Genomic DNA, 22,789 nt, shown 5'->3' on the forward strand with positions numbered 1-22,789 from the left:
AAAACCACTTTGCAGATCGTATGGGACACTTCTTAGTTCACAGTTGAGTGAAACTGCGAAGCAAGAGTAAAACGACAACTCCGCAGTTCACTTAACAGCTTTGCAGTTTGTGAAACCGCGAAGAGGAAAAACCAACTTTGCAGTCATGAACTTGTCCCGTGGTTGAAGTAATCTGCGATGATTTTGCTTCGCAGTTTGCGACAACTGTGGACCAATCTCATAACCGTGAAGTTGTTTTCTGGCGAAATAACACTCCTTATACAAATATAGGGTCATTTCTCAATACATTATGCAAAATATACCTAAAAAGTAACTTCCATGCGAGACATAGTACCAAAAAACGATAAAACACCATAAATCCTAAACCAAAATCGCAAAAAACTTCTAATCCTAGAACAAAATCGCAAATAACTGTTAGGTATTTTCCTTCTTTCCAATCTTTGCCATTAAAATCGCCAAAGAAACACTGAGGAATCGTCAATGAATTCGCTAAGTTGTTATATATATGTGAAGGATATTTTGGAAAAGTCCATATTGAAATAGTTTATATATGTAAAGGGTGGTGCAATGAGTCCAAATATATAAATGAGACTCCGAATTATGCCAGTCTTATAATTAAAAAAATTAATTGAATCTACTCGTGAGATTTCAAGTCAAATCTAAGGAAATTCAGTTTGGTTTGTGAATGTCTCGAATCGAGCTGAGTTCAAACAATTTGCGAATCAAGCCGACTCATTGAGCCCCCTAGCCTAAATCAGAGACACTGGGAAGGACCAGGAAAATGAGAAGGATGGAAATGCCATGGACTATAGGCTACTATACAGCAATTAAATCAAAATACCTTGTTGCTACTGGCTGTCTCATCCATATTCTACACGAATCTGCTTCTAACTTTTGTGGATTACTATTAATCAATACATAATAATTATTTTGATTTTGTTGGATTGAGTCCGCGATCAGCATAAAAGATGGGGTTTTAATTCCAAAAAGATAGAAAAATAGGTTTCATTTCCGAATCGCAGAAAAGATAGGTTTTGGTCCAGAAAATATGCCGAATCGCACTTTTATCTTTTACTTTTTTTACTTTTTTTTATCACATAAACCAACATTAACAAAAAAAAAAAGTTTTAAATATAAAACTCGTTTAATAAAACGTTAATTTAATTTATTTCATACACATTTCAAATTTATATTTGTAACAGTTTAAAAGTATTTTTTTAATATGTTTGATTCATTTATAATGAAATTATAAGAACTTTATTTTAAACTATATAAAGATATAATTTTGGATGCGGATAAATTGGGTGTTTATTAAAAATTTCATACGGATAAAAACATAAATGATCAGAAAGTTAGATGAAAGACAGGCTTAATATCAAAATCAGCAGGAATTTTCACATGCACCTTATTGAGCAAGTAAATTTGCTCATTCATGGTTAGATATAGGCTTATTAAATCTAAGCCTTAAGATGCTTTGAATCTTCACCTTAGAATTTTAATAAGCCTAGATCTAACGGTGAATGAGCAAATTCCACATGCTCATTAAGGTGCATGTGATCAAGACTGCAAAATCAGAATCATGAAGTCTTTGTTTGTAGACTATTTTGGGCATAGGAAAATACCCCTTTTTTTTCATAATTTTATACAAATTACTGAATTTGAGGCTCATTTGATTTTTTTCTCAACTAATTTTTTCTTTTTTACATATTATAAATTCGAACTCAATTTTTCTAATCGAAACAACGTGAATCCCTGGACCACTCAAATTTTTTTTTTTTTGATAGCAAACCAGACTTGTATAACAACATCAGACATTTATATCAGTACAGATACAATTAGAGATAAAAGAAGGGAACTCAGACATGAAAATTTCCGGATGATCCAATGTTAAACCCCAAGCGGCAAGTTTATGTGCCGGGATGTTTGCTGTTCTTCGTTCATGGACAATCTTGAAACACTTAAAGCTGTTACTGATATCCAGGATCTTGCCCACCAACAGTCCTAACCAATTCGGCCCCTTAGACTTGGAGTCGACTAACCTGACTGCCTCTAATGAATCTGTTGCCACTATGACTGAATGGAATCCTGCATCCCTTGCGTGCTTCAGGCTAACAGCAATTGCCTGCAGTTCAGCATGGAGAGCGGACAGTGAAGAACCAAGGGGACCTCCACCAGATAACATTACCAACCCATCATGATTTCGGATAACGAAACCAAAAGCACTCCTAATATCGTTTGGAATGAAAGCAGCATCGGTATTCAATTTAAGTTCATTCATATCAGGAGGGCGCCATAGTGCAGTAGCGCTCTGCCAACTTTCCGTCCCACCATCCACATGGCATGGTGTTATATCAGTATCCCAAGATTTTGCCCCCGTCCCGCGGACTATTTCTTTTACAATTGTCATCCCTCGCACCGTACCAACTAGAGATTGTTTGTGAGCTACACGGTTTCTTTCAGACCAAATTAACCAAAGGGTGCAACACACAATTGAGAATTCCTGCCTAGTGGTCAAAGAGCTAATTAGCCATAGCCAGTCCAAACAACTCAATGCATCAGTCTTGTAGACCTTCAGCGGCAGCATAGCCAGTTTCCAATATTCCTTTGCAACCTTGCAATTCCTGAAGAGATGGATAACTGACTCCCCAGGCAGTCCACAAAGCCAGCAGTTATCAGATTTGCTGACCCCTTTTCTATATAGAACTGAATTGCAGGGAATGTAACCTTTACAGGCACTCCATACAAAGTGGATAATTTTTGGCGGCAAGTTTATGCTCCAAAGTATTTTCCAAAAGGAGGAAAAATCCTTAGAAGAAGACGCTTGTTCAGTCCAGCAGGGCAGCCCCGCAATTGCAATCCTGTACCCCGTTTTCACCGAGTACCTCCCAGATTTTGTATCCCGCCAATATAATCTATCCACCTCAGCCCCACGACTCAACGGTAGACGAAGTATAGCTGCTGCGTCTTCTGAGGCAAAGCACTGTTTGATTAAATTCGACTTCCACTGGAATTCAACATGATCTATCAGACACGATACCTTGCGAGAAGGCAGGTCATGGAATAAGGTTAGAGGTCTGTTGCAAGGAATTCCTTCAACCCATCTATGCTCAAAAATATCCACGCATTCACCATTGCCGATTCTCCACAGAGAACCCGCGAGCACGAGTTGTCGGGCTATCAGTAAGCTCCGCCACACTTGACTAGGACAGAACCCAATGTTAGCCTTCAGGAGCTCGTGTCGGGGGTGATATTTGAATTTAAAGACTTGGGCACACAATGAGCTAGGGTTCTCAATTAGCCTCCAAAGTTGTTTTGCAAGAATCGCCATATTGAAGGCTTGTAAATTCCGAAACCCCAGGCCCCCGCTGAACTTTGGCAAGCAAAGTTTATCCCATTTACTCCAATGGATCTTTCTCCTATGTGAGTCGTTGCTCCACCAGAACTTGGCAATTTGTTGTTGGAGATCATCACAAAATGTCTTCGGTAGCAAGAAACAACTCATGACATATACCGGGATCGCTTGTGCAATGGATTTTATTAGAACCTCCCGTCCCCCTCGAGAAAGAAGCTTCTCCTGCCAGCCCCTGATCCTTTTCATCAAACGCTCCTTGAGATATTTGAACATAATCTTCTTTGATCGTCCAAGCATCGCCGGGAGGCCTAAATACTTAGTGAATCTCTCGACTGCTTGAATATTAAGGATAGAGAGAATCCTTTCTCTACCCTCAGTGCTGACACCCCTACTGAATGTAGCCTCCGTCTTCTCAAGATTTATCTTCTGACCCGATACGGCTTCGTACAGGAGGAGAATTTGTTTGACCTTAGAGCACTCCGATGCCGTAGCTCTGAAGAATATAACAGAGTCATCCGCGAAAAATAGGTGAGAGATTGAGGGGCTGGATTTGTGTACCCGGATCCCATGTAGTTGCCTGTTCAGTTCAGCTTTCCTAATCAGTGTTGAGAGCCCTTCTGCACATATGATGAACAAATAGGGGGAAATTGGATCCCCTTGTCGGAGACCCCTAGTTGGCCGAATGAAGCCTTTTGAAACCCCATTTATAAGGAAAGAGAAGGTCGCTGAACTGACATATTGATGAATGAGAGAGCACCAATTTTCCGGGAACTTCATTACCCTCATCATATCAATTATGAAGCCCCATTCTACCCTATCATAGGCTTTGCTCATGTCTAACTTCAGCGCACAGATTCCTTTTTTCCCAGAAATCCTACGCTTCATGGAGTGAAACAATTCAAACGCAATTAAAGCATTGTCTGTGATTAAGCGCTCTGGTACAAATGCACTTTGAGAGGGGTTAATAATGGAGTGAAGGGTCGCTTTTAGCCTATTTGCGAGCGTCTTTGACACAAGTTTGTATACCACATTATACAGGCTAATAGGGCGTAGGTCCTTAAGATTACTTGGATTTTTAACCTTTGGGATAAGAGTGATGTATGTGTGTGGACCACTCAAATTAACTATGAAAACATTCACATTACTATTATCATGATAGTCCAAATAGAGCTGTCACTTTTGAGAAAAGAAAATAAAGGTATCGTGACAAATTATGGTACATAACAAAATGCCAGATGCTTTTTGGTTTTATAACGGTAAATCACCTTATTTTAGGCATATATAGTAACAATTAATGTTTCATAATTTACTGTTTTCCGTTAAGAACCATATTTGCAGATCTTCTTATGCACTTATTTGATTTTATGAGGTTATAATGAGTGAGGGGTCACAATTATTAGGTTGATGTTCTGTTCGTGTTGCTTGTTGCGTTAAATGTGACAATCTTAATCCAATTCAATCTAAAAACTTTTGAATCATAATCGATTAATCGGAGCCGTTTTAAATATATTTAGGGTCCTATATTAAACGAAAAAATTAGGATTTATTCATTAAAAAAATAATACTTTCATATAACAATAATGTTTCTATACAATGAAACATCAAAATACTTTAACTTGATTTTTGACATAATGAATATAATAAAAATAATCTAATTAGATATTGTATGATAGCAATAATAAAAAAATTAGGCCTCTTAACACCGTTAGAACGTTAATTTTCTGGATAAGTTAACATTCATTTCATTTTTCATATAATAAATAATAACAATAATTTAGTTATATTTGCATAATGAAAAAAAATGGACCCCTTTAAATTCAGGTCCTGTACGGGAGAGCTGTTTGTACTCCCTCATCCTACTCTCCTGGTTTTAACCTAATCGTATTAGTGAAATATTATTTATCACGTGTTGTAACTTAACGCCATTTGTAAATTTTGTATCATCCTATAAGAGCTTAAAACGCATGAAAACTGTCTCGCATATAGTTTAGAAGTAGTTTATAGTTGTTACTCAAACCAACCCTAAAGTATTCACCGCATAGATAATGTGTAGAACCGATTAGTTTAATACTTGTGGGTATAAATCTCGTGGATTCGATACATGGACTTAACCAGATTTATTACTTGATAACGACGAGGTACACTTATCCCTTAGTTGCAGTAGAGCTCGTCTCGAGTGTGTGATAACATAGCCATTGTCGGTTCTCTGCTCATCACACGCTGATGTAAAGAAAGAGAGTTTCGCCAACGATTGGCCTAATTAAGAGCGATGGGCTAGACAAAAAAGTGCTTTAATTCTTCGAAGGATGCTTGGCATTCATCTGTCCCTTGGAAGTCTTTTGTCCCCTTCAAACTTTTGTAGAATGACAAACATCTTTTTACCGAACAGGAAATGAACCTTCCTATCGCGTTGATCTTGTCGTTTAGCTTTTGAACATCATTGAGCTTCCATGGTGACTCTATGCAATGATGGTTGAATCTTATCAAGATTGGCCTCTACCCCTCTCTAAGAAATCATGAAACCCAAGAATTTTCTTGATTCTACACTGAACTTGTATTTTTTACGGTTTATCTTCGGATTCTATTGCTTGAGGGTATCATAGACAAGCCGGAGATCCTTAATATGCTCCTGCTTGGTGAGGCTTTTAATGATTAGATCGTCAACATATACCTCGACATTGTCTCCTATGAGGTCTTTGAAGATTTCATTCACGAGCCTTTGGTACGTCGCCCCTACATTTTTCAAACCGAAAGACATTGCATTATAACAGTAAGTACTTTCATGAGTGATAAAACTCGTCTTCTAAAGAGAGAAAATGAGGAAATCTTGTTATATAATATATTTTGTTAAATAAAGTTATGGCATATTTTGTTATATAATATTATTATTTAAAGGAACTTTTGTATTTGGAGAGAGAAAATGAGGAAATGGATTTGAGAAAAACACATAACAACATCAAAACAGAAAGAAAAAATAAAGAAAGTATGGTTTGATATAACAAAAACGCTTAATCTAACCTGTGCCATAAGGCACAGGTTTATCTACCATAAGGCACACGTGTAGCATATTAACTATGCTATGAAAAAAGAAAAAGTAAGATATAGGTATTAATTATGCTATTTCATAGGTATTAGTTACTTTTCTTTTTGGCAGTAAACCTCTAAAATTCCACCAATATATGTAGGGTAATTAATTTATTAGTCCCCATATTTTTAAAAAAATATACTGTTTAGTTCTTATATTTTCAAAAACATATTGTTTAGTCCTTGTATTTTCAAAACATACTGTTTAGTTTCTGTGTTTTAAAAAACATACTGTTTAGTCTTTGTATTTTCAAAAACACATGGTAACATACTATTTAGTCCTTTTATTTTCAAAACACACTATTTAGTTCATGTGTTTTAAAAAACACACTGTTTAGTCCTTGTATTTTCAAAAACACACGGTAAGGTTCCTAACCTTTTTCTCGATGAACTGTTTAGTCTTTCCGTCTATTTGTTAAATTTTTTACCGTTTAGGAAAACGGTAGGGACTAAACAGTTCACCAAGAAAAACGTTAAGGTCATCGTGAAAAATGTTAAGGACCTTACTGTGTGTTTTTAAAAATAAAGGGACTAAATAGTGTGTTTTTTAAAACACAAGAACTAAACAGTATATTTTGTCAAAATATAGGAACTAATAAAATAATTACCCATATATGCATGAGTTTTTTTTAAGTTTTAATAAGTGAGTTACTTATGTTTTATTAATTGCATATGATTATCTAGAAAAACTAAACATCTTTTGAACAAAAAAATATTAGTTATGTCTTATCCTATGCCTCATGGCATAGGTTAGCCGCACCGTAACATAAATGATAAAAAGGATTAGAGAGTCTTAGTAGTTAAGCTGTCAGTGAATGAGCAAATTCATTCGGTCATTCAGATCCAGACGAACGCTACTACTATGGTAGTAGTTCAACTAAACTGTCAGTGAAAATTACAAAGTGGTATTGAAACTGCAGTAAAACTGATAGAGAGAAGGACAAAACCAAAGTTGAAACCTTTTCATTGTTGTGTTGTGAGCATAGAGAATTTACTTCGATAGATGAAAAAAAGGGGGACCAAATAGAGACAGGACCAAAATCCATTCAATTAAAAAACAGAAAAATGGTCAAAATTAAATTTTATTTTTATTTATTTTGAAGTTCGAGTCTAGCGTCCGTGAATCAGGAGTATAAATGATTTTGCGTATGGAATGTGAATTTCTTATTTATTCTGATTATTGTCACGGATTTGGCAAACAATACTGAAATCAATAAATATGAAATACTATAGTAAAGGGCCCAACCTACAATTAATTATTATTATTATATTACGTAACGCATGCGTCAAAAGGGCGTCATCCATCTATACAGTAATTTACATGCGAAAATAAAATAAAGTTATAGAAATTCCTGAGAGTGGACTGGACTGGACATGTTGTGCGCATTCTATCAAACAAAATAATGTGTGTCCTGCGCATCCCGATATCCGTGAAAAGACCGACCACCTAAATACTAGTACTAGTTCGGGGAGGCACATGGTGCGACGAACCTACAAGGGATCATGAGGTCAATCGATCCCTCATCCATGAAAAGTCCGTCTAGTTTTCTTATACAATAGAGTTTTAGTAGTGGCTGAACTAGGACTCCGGATGATTCGGAGTTCAAACATATCAGTAAAAAAAAATTCAAAACGTCAAAAAAATCGAAATTAACTGTGCGGTTGACGGTAAATGTAAAAGTACAGTTTTTTAGAAACTAGCATTGAACTAATAGAAAATTAAACATTAAACATGTTTACTTTTTTTTAATGGTGAAGACATAATAAAATGAATATTAAATATATCTATTTTTTTAATGGTAAAGACATATTAAAAATGAATTCAAAAATGTTATCAAAATAAAAATAAGGAATCCATTTAAATTAATTAATAATAGTAACATGTTTTTATAATTATTGAAACATAAAATAAAAATAAATAAAAACTTTTTAAAAGAAAATGAGGTTGAAGATAGTTGAACATAGGACCTCTCAAATATACGTAAGCATCCTTAACCATCTCATTTATCTTTAAACATTGAAATAATAATACATAGAATCAATATAATTCTCTCCAAAATATTACCGGACACCATTACTAAAAAAAAGAAATTCTCAATTCTCCGGCTGCCTGCCGGGCTCGAACCCCCCTAACCCCCCATTGGTTCCGCCCATGAGTTTTAGTGTTTCATTACAAATCGGAAAAAAAAAATGTAGCATTTAGTTATATTTATACTAACGTTTAATATTTTATTATTATTTTTTATAATCTCGCGGGAGGATGAGGCAATCATCCCTACTCTTGGCTAATATCTCGATGCAAGGAACTCAGGGATCGCGAGTGGACGGTTGTATTCATGCATACTTATAGAAAAGATAATCGTACTACTGACAAGTTGTCGAACTTCGTAGGTTCAAGTCCTTTGGGTCATCAGGAGTTTGATGTGCCTCCTGCAGGCTTCCAGAATATTCTGTCCGACGACTTTCGTGGACTGGCGCTCAACAGAGTAGTTTGTGCTTAGATTGTTTATGTTCTTTTCTTTTTTTTTCTTTATGTTTTTCTGGGACTTCCTTTCTTACCAAAAAAAAATATATTTTTTTTATAGAAATTGCAGTGTTTTGAAGTTTTCTAAGTATGATTTTTTTTTGTGATAAGTTATTTGTATATATTTAAGGCATGTTTGGTTCATCCGTTAGCTAATAATTGTTGGTGTTACCTGTTTGTTATTAACTGTTTAATTCATAGTGTTTGATAAAATTATATTTGACGGTTGTTATTAGTATGTAAAATAAAACTAATTACACAAATTAATAAAAATAATATAAATAAAACTTTAAAATAATTTATTAAATGGAGTAAAACCTTATTTGTTCGGCAATTATATCATAGAGATAGAAATAATATTAAAAAAAGAAGTATGTTTGTGCAAATAAAAATGATAATTTTGTTAATATTAAATAACTACAAACAACTTGTATGAAAAACTCCAAAACAGAATCTTTTCATGAAAAGCTTCGCATCCGAAAAACTGAAACAAATACCCATTAATACTGATAAAATTATGTTTTTAATTTTCAAACATATTTATTCTTTAATATTATTCACATTTCTATAATATTATTACCGAAAAAACAAGGTTTTGCCCAATACAACAAAAATTTATTTTTAACTTTTATTTAGTTACTTAGAGTATTTTTATGTGAAAATATTCACAATATAGTTTTATGGTATCACAGATTTATAAATTAGTGCTTATAGTTTTGTTTTTGCTGCTAAAATAGGATTAGGGTCGTTAGCAGAATTAAGAACTTTTAGATTGACACTGTATTGATCATCTTAAATTAAAAAAATTTAAAAATTAAAATATATCTATATTAAATATTTTACATACTAATAGTAACAATTGATCGTACCAAACATTAATAATTAATCGGTTAATAACAAATGCTAACTAAAAAAAAGTTGGTTCTACAATCTTAACATGCAATATGTGCTTTTTCTTTTTCCACCGGTCAAATTGCAATGTTTTATGCTTTTTTCTTTGTTTCTTTTGGCATAGAGGAACTGACTTTGTCCTTTGCAAATTATAGAAAAAGCAACAAGATGCTGCTCATATATACCTCCTTTTGATTAAACTGTTTCAATTAATTGATAAATTCCACATTTACTTGGTGTTTTTTTAAACTTAATATTACTAGTTGATTTTTTTTATTTTAATTTAATATTGATAATTTTAATTGATTAAAAAATTAATAGATTAGTGTTATAATCAAGGGTTGAGATAGCTCGGAGTCTGGGGCTAGAGCTCTCGGGTCTCGACACCACCCCTGAAGAATAGTGGTGCAGCTCCGAGCAGCCCTCAATATAGTTAAATTAGTACTTATAACATAGGATATGATTGTATAAAATTAAGTTTATATAATTGGTTTAAGTGTTAGTTAAGAACTCATCCGTAATTATGTGGTTTTAGGTTTAGTTTTTATTCAATTATAATTTTCTCCCTTAAATCATCTTTAAATCAAAATACGAATATTAATTTTTCTGATTTTTATCTAATTATAAATTTTTTCTTAAATTAAAATATCAATATTATTACCTAATTTAATTTTTTTTCATCATTATTATTAATTAAAATGTCAATGTAAATATTCAAAATTTATAAAGAATAGTATACTTGTTTAGGGGATTTAATCAAGGACAATAGCGTTGAACTTATAGAAAATTAAACATATCTACGCTTTTCACGTTAGACATTTTTAATTTTTTAGTCAACACACTAAAACGAAACAGTTTTATCATATTGGACACCAATTTTTTTTTGCCCAACCCTGACTGTCTGGTGGACTTCCCATTCTCTTTTGGCTTGTTGAATGATCAAAAGGGAATCTCCGATCACTTCTACATCATTGGCTTTTAGGAGGAAGAGTGCATTCATTCAAAACGAGCATGTTTCATATTCTGCTCTGTTGTTGGTGACGGAAAACTCTAACCTCTTCGAGAGAGGAATTACTTCTCCTTCTGGTGTCATGATAATCACACCGATTCCTACACCTTATGGTCTCGCGGTAAAGCTACTTTCAACTCGGAAATTTTGAAGGTTTCAATTGTAGCCTTGCTCGAGCTGCTTTACCCTTTCGGGCCCTTGGTCGTCTAACTTAACGTTTCTCCGGTCGAGGCATCTAATCTTTACTTTTTGAGCTAACGAACTTTCTAAGTGCTAGAAAAAGTTTCATTTCAATCGAACCGGTTCGATAAAGCTACTTCGCTCCTCCAAAGGTGTGCCCACCCACAACCATGGAAAACTTAATTCAAAAGAAGCCTTGTTTTCTTACCAGGGTTATGATACACTTTTCAACACCTTTGGCATACCAATAAGACTCTCGATTTATTTTAACAGATCTTGATATGGGTGTTCTTTCTTCTTCTGAGTGAGTTTATAGCTAGATCTGTCTTTCTTTATAGAACATGGATATTTTCTTTATACAGTGACGTATAACTATCTTTAAACTCCCGCCCATTGTGCTTCTTTTTTTTGGTCTATATACGCTATTTTAGGAGTGAATAATTCCTTGTAGTATGGGTGAAGATTGATAATAGAAAAGCAGGTGGTAGGGCACTTCACCAACTACTTCTGCATAAACACCCCACAACTATTGGATGCGAGAACCAAAGCACTATGTGATGCTAGGCCTGGTTCTTAACGATATATGAGAGCTCCCTGATCTAGCCGTGATTCTTGGTAACAGTCACTACTTCTCTCTTCTTTCGATAAGATTGAAAGTTGGGGACAAAGACCTAGTATTTACTTCAGACCATAGGCCATACCAGAACGTAGCTATTGTACGAGGCATGCAAGCCCTTGGTGGGATATATCTATAGTTACATTACTCTTTTAATGGTGGATGCTTCTAGGAAAACCTATTGGTTATCTCTGCATTCCTACATCCTTTATCATTGAGAGGTCATTTAGGGACTTTAGCTGGTGGTTCGGACTGGGACTTGCTTAAGAATAAGAAAAAGGTAAATACCCTTAAATATGAAATTATGGCTCCGCCACTGATTGCAATTGAAAATATTAATTGATAAATTGAAGATGAAATTTGATATCTTTTTTCAACTTTAACTTAACAGTACTATTATTTTTTTTCTTTAATTTAACTTTAGGATTATGAATAAAATTTAGAGAAAAGTTCAAAAATTAACTTTGTGATTTGCCCAATTTGTAAAAACAACAATCATGATTTAAAATTTGTAAATAAATGTCTATACTTTGTGAATTTTGGGCCCATTTGTTTTACCCACCATTTGCTGTTTCCAATTGGAAAAAACTGTTTTTCAAGTGTAAAAGGTAAACATGAGGTCACTAATCAAACATCTAAAACTCTCCATCTTGAAGTGAAAATGTAAATATGAGCATGAAAAGGAGCAGTCTAACACCCATTTATATTTAAAGGATATGTAAATCAATTCTTTTGACCAAACAATATCTACCGTTTAGTTAATTTGCAAAGTTAAATCTTGAATTTTAGATAATTTGTAAAGTCATTCTTTTTAATTGTTTCAAATTGCCATCTTTTGAGATAAAAGGTCACTCTAACAATTTTTTAAGGAAAAAAAAAACTGAGTTTACGAACTGCAAAAAGTACAGACTTCTATTTACAAATTTTTAAACTACGGAATAGTTTCTACAAATCGGTCAAAACACAATATTATTTTTATACTTTTTCCCTAAAATTTATTGAAACAGTACAATTTTGAACCATGGAGGAGCAAATTTTAGTTTTGCCCAACTCTTACGTATGGCCTTAAAACTTGAACTCACCGGCTCCACCACACTGTCAACACTCTATGTATGTACCGTAAAGGATTAAATTGAAAAACCATTATGGGGTTAAAAGTGCAAATTGTATAACGTTTCTCGATATACAACTTTAGCAGAGAAGAAAAGAAAAGAAAAGAAAACATGAACAAGATTAAGGCCAAAACAGAAATAAATAGTAAAACCATTCCAACTGCCATAAATTCAAATGCAGTAATTTATTATGTATAGTAAATGGCGGTAGATTTGGAGTTGTGAATTGTGTCAGCATTTACTTGACTTCAACACTTTGGAATACCCTTCACACTTTTTATAAGCTTCTCCAGTTTTTTTTTTTTATCGATTAGTGTCTGCGTCTTATCTTCTTGCTTGATGCTCATTATTTTGATTTGTGATCTCCATTTCTTGTGTTAATCGATGCATAATGAGGTCAGATAATTGATGAATTGAGGAATTGAGGAATTGAGGAATTACTTCTTTTTCTAGCACTCGGGAGGGAAAATCTGGTAGAACACGATTCAATATGGTTATGGGGAGGAGAAAGGAGTTTCTGATCTTCTCATACTTGTTCGTTATTGTTTTAGCCCTTTCTCGATTCCTTGTAGTATTTTCTGTTAAACAGCAATTGCGATTTCGGAATAATGGAGAGTTCAAGATACTGCAAGTGGCGGATATGCACTTCGCCGATGGTAAGTCTACGACTTGCCTCGATGTTTTCCCTAGTCAGTTGCCTACTTGCTCTGACCTTAACACTACTGCTTTTGTCGAGCGCATGATTCGTGCTGAGAAGCCTGATTTAATTGTTTTCACTGGTACTTCTTACTACTTATCATCTACTTCTTAGTTCTTTCCCCAAATTTGAATTTGAGTTTTCCTGATTTTGGCGATTGTTTTGTACTTCAGGGGATAATATCTTTGGATTTGATGCTACGGATGCACCGAAATCACTGAATGCTGCATTTGCACCTGCAATTGCTTCGAAAATACCATGGGTGGCTATTTTGGGGAATCATGATCAGGAATCTACGCTTTCAAGGGAAGGTGTTATGAAACATATTGTTGGCCTTAAGAATACTCTTTCTCAAGTTAATCCTGTAGAGGCACATGTTATTGATGGTTTTGGGAATTATAACCTGGAGGTTAGTGGGGTTAAGGGTTCGAGATTTGAAAATAAATCTCTTCTTAATCTCTTTTTCCTTGATAGCGGTGATTACTCCACAGTTCCTTCAATTCCTGGCTATGGTTGGATCAAACCCTCTCAGCAGTTCTGGTTCCAACGCACCTCTCAAAGGCTTAGGGTATTACCTTTCCCTTTCTTTTAGTTGAATTTTATTGCTATGTCTATACACAATATTGCTATATTCGAAACTCAGATTAAGATCAATGTTAATAACTCAGATTAAGATCAAATATTAATCAAGATTTGTAAATTTTGATAGATTTTGTTCTGATAATGATTGATTGAATGACCATTTATTCTTTCCGACTCCAGAGGGCATACACGAGCAAGCCAGAGGCTCAGAAGGGAGCTGCTCCTGGTCTTGTGTACTTTCACATCCCATTGCCTGAATTTGCAAGTTTCGATTCGACAAACTTCACAGGGGAGAAGCTAGAAGGGATTAGTTCTCCTTCTGTGAACTCTGGGTTTTTCACAACCATGGTAGAGTCAGGGGATGTGAAAGCGGTTTTTACAGGGCATGATCATCTGAATGACTTTTGTGGTCGGCTAAATGGTATACAACTTTGTTATGCTGGTGGATTTGGATACCATGCGTATGGAAAGGCTGGATGGTCAAGAAGGGCTAGGGTTTTGGTAGCATCTTTGGAGAGATCAGAAAAGAGGGATTGGGGAGTTGTGAAGTCAATCAAAACATGGAAACGTCTTGATGATGAAAACCTCTCTGCCATTGATGGTATAGCCCTCTGGAGCAAAGGTCCTGCAGGTAAATTCCTCTGACAACATTGGTTAGCCTTTTTTGTAAAGCATTACATGCAGTTAATCTACTCTGTTACCAGTACCACAAACTGCTTTCTTTTTTGATAGACATATATGCTTTCTTATTATATGCTTGGGATGTTGATGCTTTCTGTGTCAGTGGATTGGAGAGATTGATGAATTGCATGATGTGTTGACTGTTTATTTATCATCTGAAATGTTTTGCATCTGTTCGGACCGTTAGCCAATGGATTTCTTTCATTATTTCATCCTTGAGTTACAACTTTGGTTGAAATTTGCTGCAAAGAATTTGCAGAATGTTTGACAATGACAATACCAAATTAAACTATACAGACAACAGTGTCTTGTGCACATTATCTTAAACATCATACACTGATATGAATCTAATTCCTGAAAAAGGGATGAAGTAAGAATCCTGCAAAATGTCTGAACCAATGCATGCTTTAGATTGAAAGCAAATGATATTTAAATCTTCATTTTATATGTTTTATGAATGCAAATCTCTATTGATAGTTGAAGATTCAACTGATGAATTAAAAAAATGCGGTTTTAATTTACGATAGCAGAAAGTAAAATGAGGTGAATAGGTTCTTTGGACCTTCACCTCTCCGTTAGCCAATGGATTTCTTTCATTATTTCATCCTTGAGTTACAACTTTGGTTGAAATTTGCTGCAAAGAATTTGCAGAATGTTTGACAATGACAATACCAAATTAAACTATACAGACAACAGTGTCTTGTGCACATTATCTTAAACATCATACACTGATATGAATCTAATTCCTGAAAAAGGGATGAAGTAAGAATCCTGCAAAATGTCTGAACCAATGCATGCTTTAGATTGAAAGCAAATGATATTTAAATCTTCATTTTATATGTTTTATGAATGCAAATCTCTATTGATAGTTGAAGATTCAACTGATGAATTAAAAAAATGCGGTTTTAATTTACGATAGCAGAAAGTAAAATGAGGTGAATAGGTTCTTTGGACCTTCACCTCTCCACATTGGAGTGCACTGATAAGGGTGCTCCAATGTTTATAGGTGCTTAATTGATTTTTTTAGGTGATTTACCCTAAAAATTTAAAGTTACATACAAAGATTCAATGGAGTTTTCGGATGTCAGTAGGTGCTCAAGCCCCATCCGGATCCCCTTAGAACTGCCCCTGCCTCTCTGATAACTGAGAGAACTTGTGATTTTTCTGTTGGTCTTTGCTGAAAATTTGACAGTGTCATATTACTGTGACAAGGTTTCGGTAACTTATCTCCTTTGTCTTCAAGTGAGGAACCTTATTACTGGTAAAAGTTCCTTTCCTCTCTCGTTTGTCTTCACTTGGCCTGTAGAAAAGGTAAGGTCTGAGAGTAGCTGTTTAATTAGTTACTATAATAATACCTTGTGGTGTTTACCTTTTTTTACTACATTTATAAATTATTCACTTCCATTGATAAAGTTACCTTTTTCATTGAGCAGGAGCACGTAGGAGGAAAAAGATAGGCCATTCTTGAGTAGCAACTTGAGATTGTTAAATGCAGTGATGGCCAAGCAAATTTTTGAGTGGAAGGGATACTATTTTGCATGTTAGAAAACCATTCCTAGACTCAGATTATATATATGTATCCTTGAAGTAAAGCAAAACAGTGAATAATTTATTAGAAAATAAATGGATAATCGCATTACTGGAAAGAGAAAAGGTTTTTATTAACAATTAACATTACTCCGACAATAATACTCCTGACCAATGAAAATCGTTTTGAATACCACTACATAAGCATGATTTGGTGAAAAGAAAAAATATATACATGTATCGTGAATTGATTGGTCGGGAGTACTACTCTAGGAGTACCCTAAAATTTGATTACATGCATGTTAAGTGGATATCGAGGTCTATTTTTCGTTCATTGAGTCCTAAACTTTTTTTTTTGGATGCATAAAGCCTCTAGCCATTTTTTTTTATCGCATTAAACTACTACTTATCAAATTAGTTAGTTATTAACATCTAGTTTAGTTAATAAGATGCTAACAATTTCATCCGAGTTTGAAACTATAACTTTTTTATAATTTGAAATAAAGTATTTACAATTTATCTATAGTCACATTACACATATTAAAAGTTGCTTTTAGAAAAATTAAAATTTCGAAAGCATGTCAAATGAGTATGACTATGTTAACTGAGTTTTATAATGTGACAAAAAAAATGAAAAGTTATATGTTTAATGTATCCAAATAAAGGATCAAGTACTTAATTACCAAAAAATGAAAGATCGAGAGTCGTAGGATACTGTTTTGGCAACTCTTGGCTGTTACCTCTAAAAAATTTCGATCACGCAGTAAATTGATCGATGTTGGATTTGAAAATCTAAACAACTTAAATAGGTGATGCGGACATCTCCTTCAAAGAATAGAATCAATGCAAAGAAAGTCGTGTGAGATACAAAGCGAGGGAGGAAGTGTGGAAACATTGTCCCATGTGGAGCTCGAATGAATCCGAAGAGCTAAAGGCCACATGTCGTTTAGCACCCCCACAACAAAACCTCTTGGAACTTTTGCTTTATTTCACACGTTGTGTGCCTATGGGCCAGACGTTGTGTGAACTCAAATGGGGCCTGGATCGTGGGGATTTTAACGAAGCTGGCTGGGTGCATGATGCAGCCACACACCGTGTGGTATGGATTTTCTAGCACAAAAGCTAGCTAGGGGACAAGAGGGACAAGAGCTACCAGAATTCCGATTTCCTTCATATTTACTGTTTATGCCAATCCTTATTTTACTGTTTTACTACGTAGGTTTATTTTCCTTAATGCCATTTTGGCATCCCTTCACCATCTTCTTTAGTCTTTGTTTTATTATTTGGGTTCCTGAACATTTTCTTTAATGGTGCACATGTGAAGTCTATTCCTGAACTTAGCAAGCTTAAATCAAACGTTTTCTTAGCCAGAAATAAAAGCAAGCAGATATAGGAGATAAGGGATAGAAAATGTTACTCAGCATTTTATCCTAATTCGGCCTCCTGCCTACATCCAGTTCCCGGAATTCCTTTTCCGAGCTTTAATCCACTACTGAGCTTTTTTGGGTAGAGCACAAACCCTTTACAATAGTCAGCTAGCAGTTACAGAGTACCTTCCTCTATATACCTACACTCAATACTATTCAACTCTGATTGCTAAATACCGAGAAACTCAGAGTCTCATAACTAGATTTGATGATTGATAATATTTTGTTCTAAAAGAAAGAACACTTGAATGATCTAATCTATTGTTTACAAACAGAAATAAGAGATGGTGTAAAATGTCTTTGCTTTGCTTTCAGATGAAACTTCAAGTATGAATTTGCTCAGAGCTTTCGCGTTGTGAAGATCAAGTCCAAATGAAGCAAATGATAGGCATTTTATAGTGACACTTTAAGGCATCAGTCAATTCGAATTTAGAAATAACCGTTGGAGGGAAACGGCTCTGTGCCACGGCCAATAAGAACGAAGTCTTCTCTGTCTCATTGATCAGTGCTTCAGTTGCTTTACTCAGTATGCTTCTGATTGTCACTCCATTTTTGGCAAAGATTCCCAGACAACACAGCGACAGCTCGTCTGTTGCGTGTGAATCTTTCCTGAATTGGACAGCCTTTGTCTGCAAGATAGGGAGTCAACTTTTTTTCCTTGTCTGCTTTCTCTTTTGCCCTTCAAAGTCAGCAGCTTCGTTGTGAAGGCATTGGCTTTTCTTCTGGATCCTTCTTTCTGCTGGGTTGAGTGGATCCAAAAGCCTTTGATCCGTTTGACTTTCTTCTTTGCTTTCTTGGGCCTTGACTTAGCTTATTGCCGTGGGCCTTATCTTTAATTTATTTTGCACTTATAATTTAATTCATCCAAGACATTTAACAAACATATTAGAGATAATAAATCAAAGCTTATAAATTTAATGTGTTGGAAATTTATCTTAGGGATTTTAATTCTAATTTAAATAGATTTGTCAAATCAAAATTAGTGTGCAAATGTGTTTCAACATACTCATCCTTTATCGGGGTGCACAAAATCTATCTTCACAATATTCATTGCATAAAAAAATCTTTCAATGGTAGATGTTGCAACAAATAAGACCAATGCCAACTCGATAAGTCGATACTTTGAACGAAAAAAATGTGATGTTGCTTATCCATCCGTTTTTTTTTTGCAACCTTACCAATATCATGAAAACATAAGAACACTTCATTTGATCTCATATAGGCGCATGTATATGTTATGCAGAACAAAACTCGGTGACTTCTCTCAATTATCTTTCTTATATGATTGTACGCTGCTTTTTTTCAATTTAATATTATTGATAGCATTTTTTAGGTTTTGGTCCTTAACTTGTAAGATTTGTGTAACGACCCGGTCCGGAGTGGGTGGCGCCGGGGTAAGAAGGCCTGAGCAAGGAGCGGCCCTAAGGGATGGCGATGGGGGCAGGAATGAACTGAATCCCACATCGGAAATAGAGAGGAAGTGATTGGGGCTTATTAGTAAGATGTGAATCCAATACATGCAGACGCGTTTTAAAGCCGTGAGGCCCAATGTGTTGGAATTGGGCCAAAGCGGACAATATCTACATGGTATTGGACCAGGGTGTTAAAATTGGTATCAGAGCCGACTCTCCACGTACGATGTGTGGTTCGGGGACGAACCAGGCGGAAGCTGGTGGGCCTGTAACGACCCGGTCCGGAGTGGGTGGCGCCGGGGTAAGAAGGCCTGAGCAAGGAGCGGCCCTAAGGGATGGCGATGGGGGCAGGAATGAACTGAATCCCACATCGGAAATGGAGAGGAAGTGATTGGGGCTTATTAGTAAGATGTGAATCCAATACATGCAGACGCGTTTTAAAGTCGTGAGGCCCAATGTGTTGGAATTGGGCCAAAGCGGACAATATCTACATGGTATTGGACCAGGGTGTTAAAATTTGTGTTATCCATTTGTCAGAAAAAAGTTCCTAAAGCATTTGAAATTTCTCAAAATCTACTGACTTATACTTCATATCATGCAGATGTATCCATATCCGATATGATCATCTTATGAAGCTTATGAAGTAACTGAACCTTTCTATTGCTTGTGTTGACACATGACTACATACATCTGAATGTATTAGTCATAAAGTGTCTGATACACATTCTCCTTTATTGCTAAAGGGTGTCTTTATTATCTTTCCTTTAATCAAGACTTAAATGTGCCCATTGATTCAAAATCAATCGAGTCTATAAGCTCATCTTGATGCAGCTTAGACATGCGTTTCTTGCTTACATGTCCTATGTGACTTTCCCACAAGTAAGTTGAATTATCTATCATTTAGTTTGAAATGTAAAAGCACTATCCTGACCCTTCTTCTTGAGAGAGTCTAAGTACTTTTTACAGTTCCTTTTCCAATTCCCTTCTTTACCATATTCGTGGCACTCCCTTTCGGCTTCTTGCTTTTATTGACTTCGCATAATGCATTTTTTCTTCTTGTGAGATCCCTCAATAATAAGTGCAGACATCATTTTCTCTTTCTTAAGATTGGGCTCAACTAACTTGAGCATATTCAAGAGGTCTTCTAGAGAGGTCTTTGAGATATTCATCTGACAGTTCATGATGAACTTATGAATAAATCTCTAGAAGGGATCGTAGAACTAAGTTGACACTTAATTCATTATCCATCATAAATCCAACTCTAGAAAGCTTGGTGATGTAACCAATCATTTTGACACAACGTGCCACAACAGAAGAACCTTCTTGCATTTTGGTGATGTAACCAATCATTTGAGTCTGTTTCTCAAACACCTCCTTCAAGTGCATAACCATGGAATACGCATCCATGTTCTCATGTTGCTTTTGTACCTTTAGTGCCATAGCTGCAAGTATGATACATTATGTACGTTCGTCATTTGATTGGTGCTTCTGGTAAACATCAATCTTCTTAACAAGAGCATCATCAACAGGGACATTGGGTATCGTCGTATCTTAATACATACCCAATCTTGTCTAACTTCAAAACAATTTTGACGGTGGGTATCGATGTGTCTTAATACATACCCAACCATTTTGAATCTTCAAAACAATTTCGACGGTTGCAAAACTAGTCGGTGAAATTTGAACTATTCAATTTGTTATCGGTTAAAATATTGTATAGGTCCATTTTAGATATGATGATTCAGAGTATTTATTTTAACTTGAGAGTGAGATAGAGTGATGGATGGTTATTTATTTTTTCTAAGTATACAATTTAAACATATGACTTTGATGTGTAAATTTCTCTCACTATTTTCACCAAATTAATAACCCTCTAAATTAATTCGAAGAATTTCACAAACTCCTTAGTGGGTTAGGATCCTATCTAGTAAAGTTTCACCTTGAGTTTACTCAACAAGCTAGCTTCATTCGTTAGGTAGATTCATGTAATCAATCATGTAATTGTCATATCAATTATGTGACTCCTAGGTTGCTGGGTTACTAACCACATTAGTAACTAATACGTTTTAATATTAATCCCAATCATCTTGCCTACTAGCTTCAAATAATATGAGTTTACCCAGTGATAGGGGTCAAAAACCTCTATCTTTGGGTACGGTTTTAGGACGATTTTTAGCGTTATTTCGTGAATAAGCGAGCAATTCTCGCATTTATATACCTTTGTGTGAGTTAGTTAGAAATTGGAAATGTTTTATTAACTTTTCGTTGTTTAGGCTCGTTTTCTGGTAATTTCAAGCAAATATGGCCAAAATAACATGTACGTCAGATTTCCATTATCTTTTATAGCTAATTGATCTGCCAAAAGTCGCACCAAATGGAGTTTTTACTTAAAATGAGCGATTGGCGGGTCAATTAAGCCTTTGGACTAATGTTGTTTGGAGTTTCGTGCATGTGCAGGAATAAATTCGGGTGAAAAACGCGTTTTGGGAAATTCGGCAGCTACGCACGGGCGTTCTGGGCATTGCCGCATGACGAACTAGCCTATATAGGCCAGCTCGCGACGAGCTGGCCTTCATAGTCCTGCTCACCGAGCAGGCCTCCAGGTGCCTGCTCAGGCGAGCTGGAGGCCAGCTCGCCCGGCTCGGCGAGCTGACCTGCGGGAATCAGTCAAAAGACTAATTCCCTGCCCCACAAAGTCCCGATCGGCCCCACGTCTTCCCACCTGCAAAAGGACACGACTTAGGTCAGAAATAGGGCCCGAACCGCGTCTATAAATATAACTTTTCAATTGTAAATTAGATATCTTTTATCTTGGTAAAAACCTTAGCTTCCACCTTGAGAAATCCTCTCCACCTCCTCCATCTCCTTCAACCTCCATTGAAGACACCTCCGAAGCTCCGTTCATCGAGGATTGCTCAAGTTCCATCCTTAAGTCATAGGAAGACGCCTGCATTGGTAGACAAGTTCCCTGAAAGGGATTTTTCTTCTTTTACATTCTGTCTAGCCTCTGATCCATGTTATGAATCCTAGGCTCATTGTATCTTTGTGACAATAATTTTCGTCTTTGATATATATTATAGTTTTGTTTATTCAATTGCTTTAATGCTTTAATCTTTGTCTTACGCTTTGTCTGATTGGTTTAACTCATTCGATAATCCCAAAATTAAGTTGGCACATATTGCGAGCTGAATCTGACCTAGTCAGTGCCTATAGGATTGGCGACCCTATAGAAGATTAAGCCCAAATTGCTGAGCCTTAGAGCTAGTTTCGGCCTTACAAGGGAATCACGAACTAGGGACCTCGGGAGGATAGGTAGGGTTAATCGCCTCGGACACAAGTGACTTAGATTAGGTTTTAATTCCGTTGTCTAAACAATCTATTTTCGTTAACATCGTATCCTTTCATGTTCCTTCGGGTAATTACATTGGTAAAAGATCACTTAGGAGTAGAATAACTTAATTAGGAGTAGAATAACTTAGTTCGAATTAGTATAACTTAGCTAGGAGTAGCATAATTCAACTAGGAGTAGATTAACTTAATCAAAACAAACTCAAAACCCATACAGCCTAGATAACACCTGAAACCAAGTAGCTCGATACTTGCAGAAATAAATCCTGTGGACGATACCTGGACCTATCTAGAATTTTATTACTTGATAACGACGGGGTACACTTATCCCTTAGTCGGCCTCAGTG

General features: G+C 35.6%; 1 protein-coding gene across 2 annotated transcripts; it reads left to right on the forward strand.

Annotated features, from left to right (window-relative positions):
* Positions 1-12,867: 12,867 nt before the first annotated feature.
* LOC136217299 (probable inactive purple acid phosphatase 29) lies at positions 12,868-16,391 on the forward strand. Of its 2 annotated transcripts, XM_066003905.1 has the most exons (5): positions 12,868-13,547; positions 13,639-14,033; positions 14,228-14,678; positions 15,941-16,039; positions 16,162-16,391. In XM_066003905.1, the coding sequence occupies exons 1-4, from the start codon at positions 13,259-13,261 to the stop codon at positions 15,991-15,993; spliced, it is 1,188 nt and encodes a 395-aa protein (XP_065859977.1). In that variant the 5' UTR covers positions 12,868-13,258; the 3' UTR covers positions 15,994-16,039; positions 16,162-16,391. The 2 variants fall into 2 exon arrangements, with proteins under 2 accessions (XP_065859977.1, XP_065859978.1); XM_066003906.1 differs by lacking the exon at positions 15,941-16,039 and having other exon boundaries at positions 12,873-13,547; positions 16,162-16,389.
* The last annotated feature ends 6,398 nt before the right edge of the window (positions 16,392-22,789 follow it).

This window comes from Euphorbia lathyris, chromosome 2 (assembly GCF_963576675.1).
Source record: "Euphorbia lathyris chromosome 2, ddEupLath1.1, whole genome shotgun sequence".
In the NCBI taxonomy this organism is placed as follows: domain Eukaryota; kingdom Viridiplantae; phylum Streptophyta; class Magnoliopsida; order Malpighiales; family Euphorbiaceae; genus Euphorbia; species Euphorbia lathyris.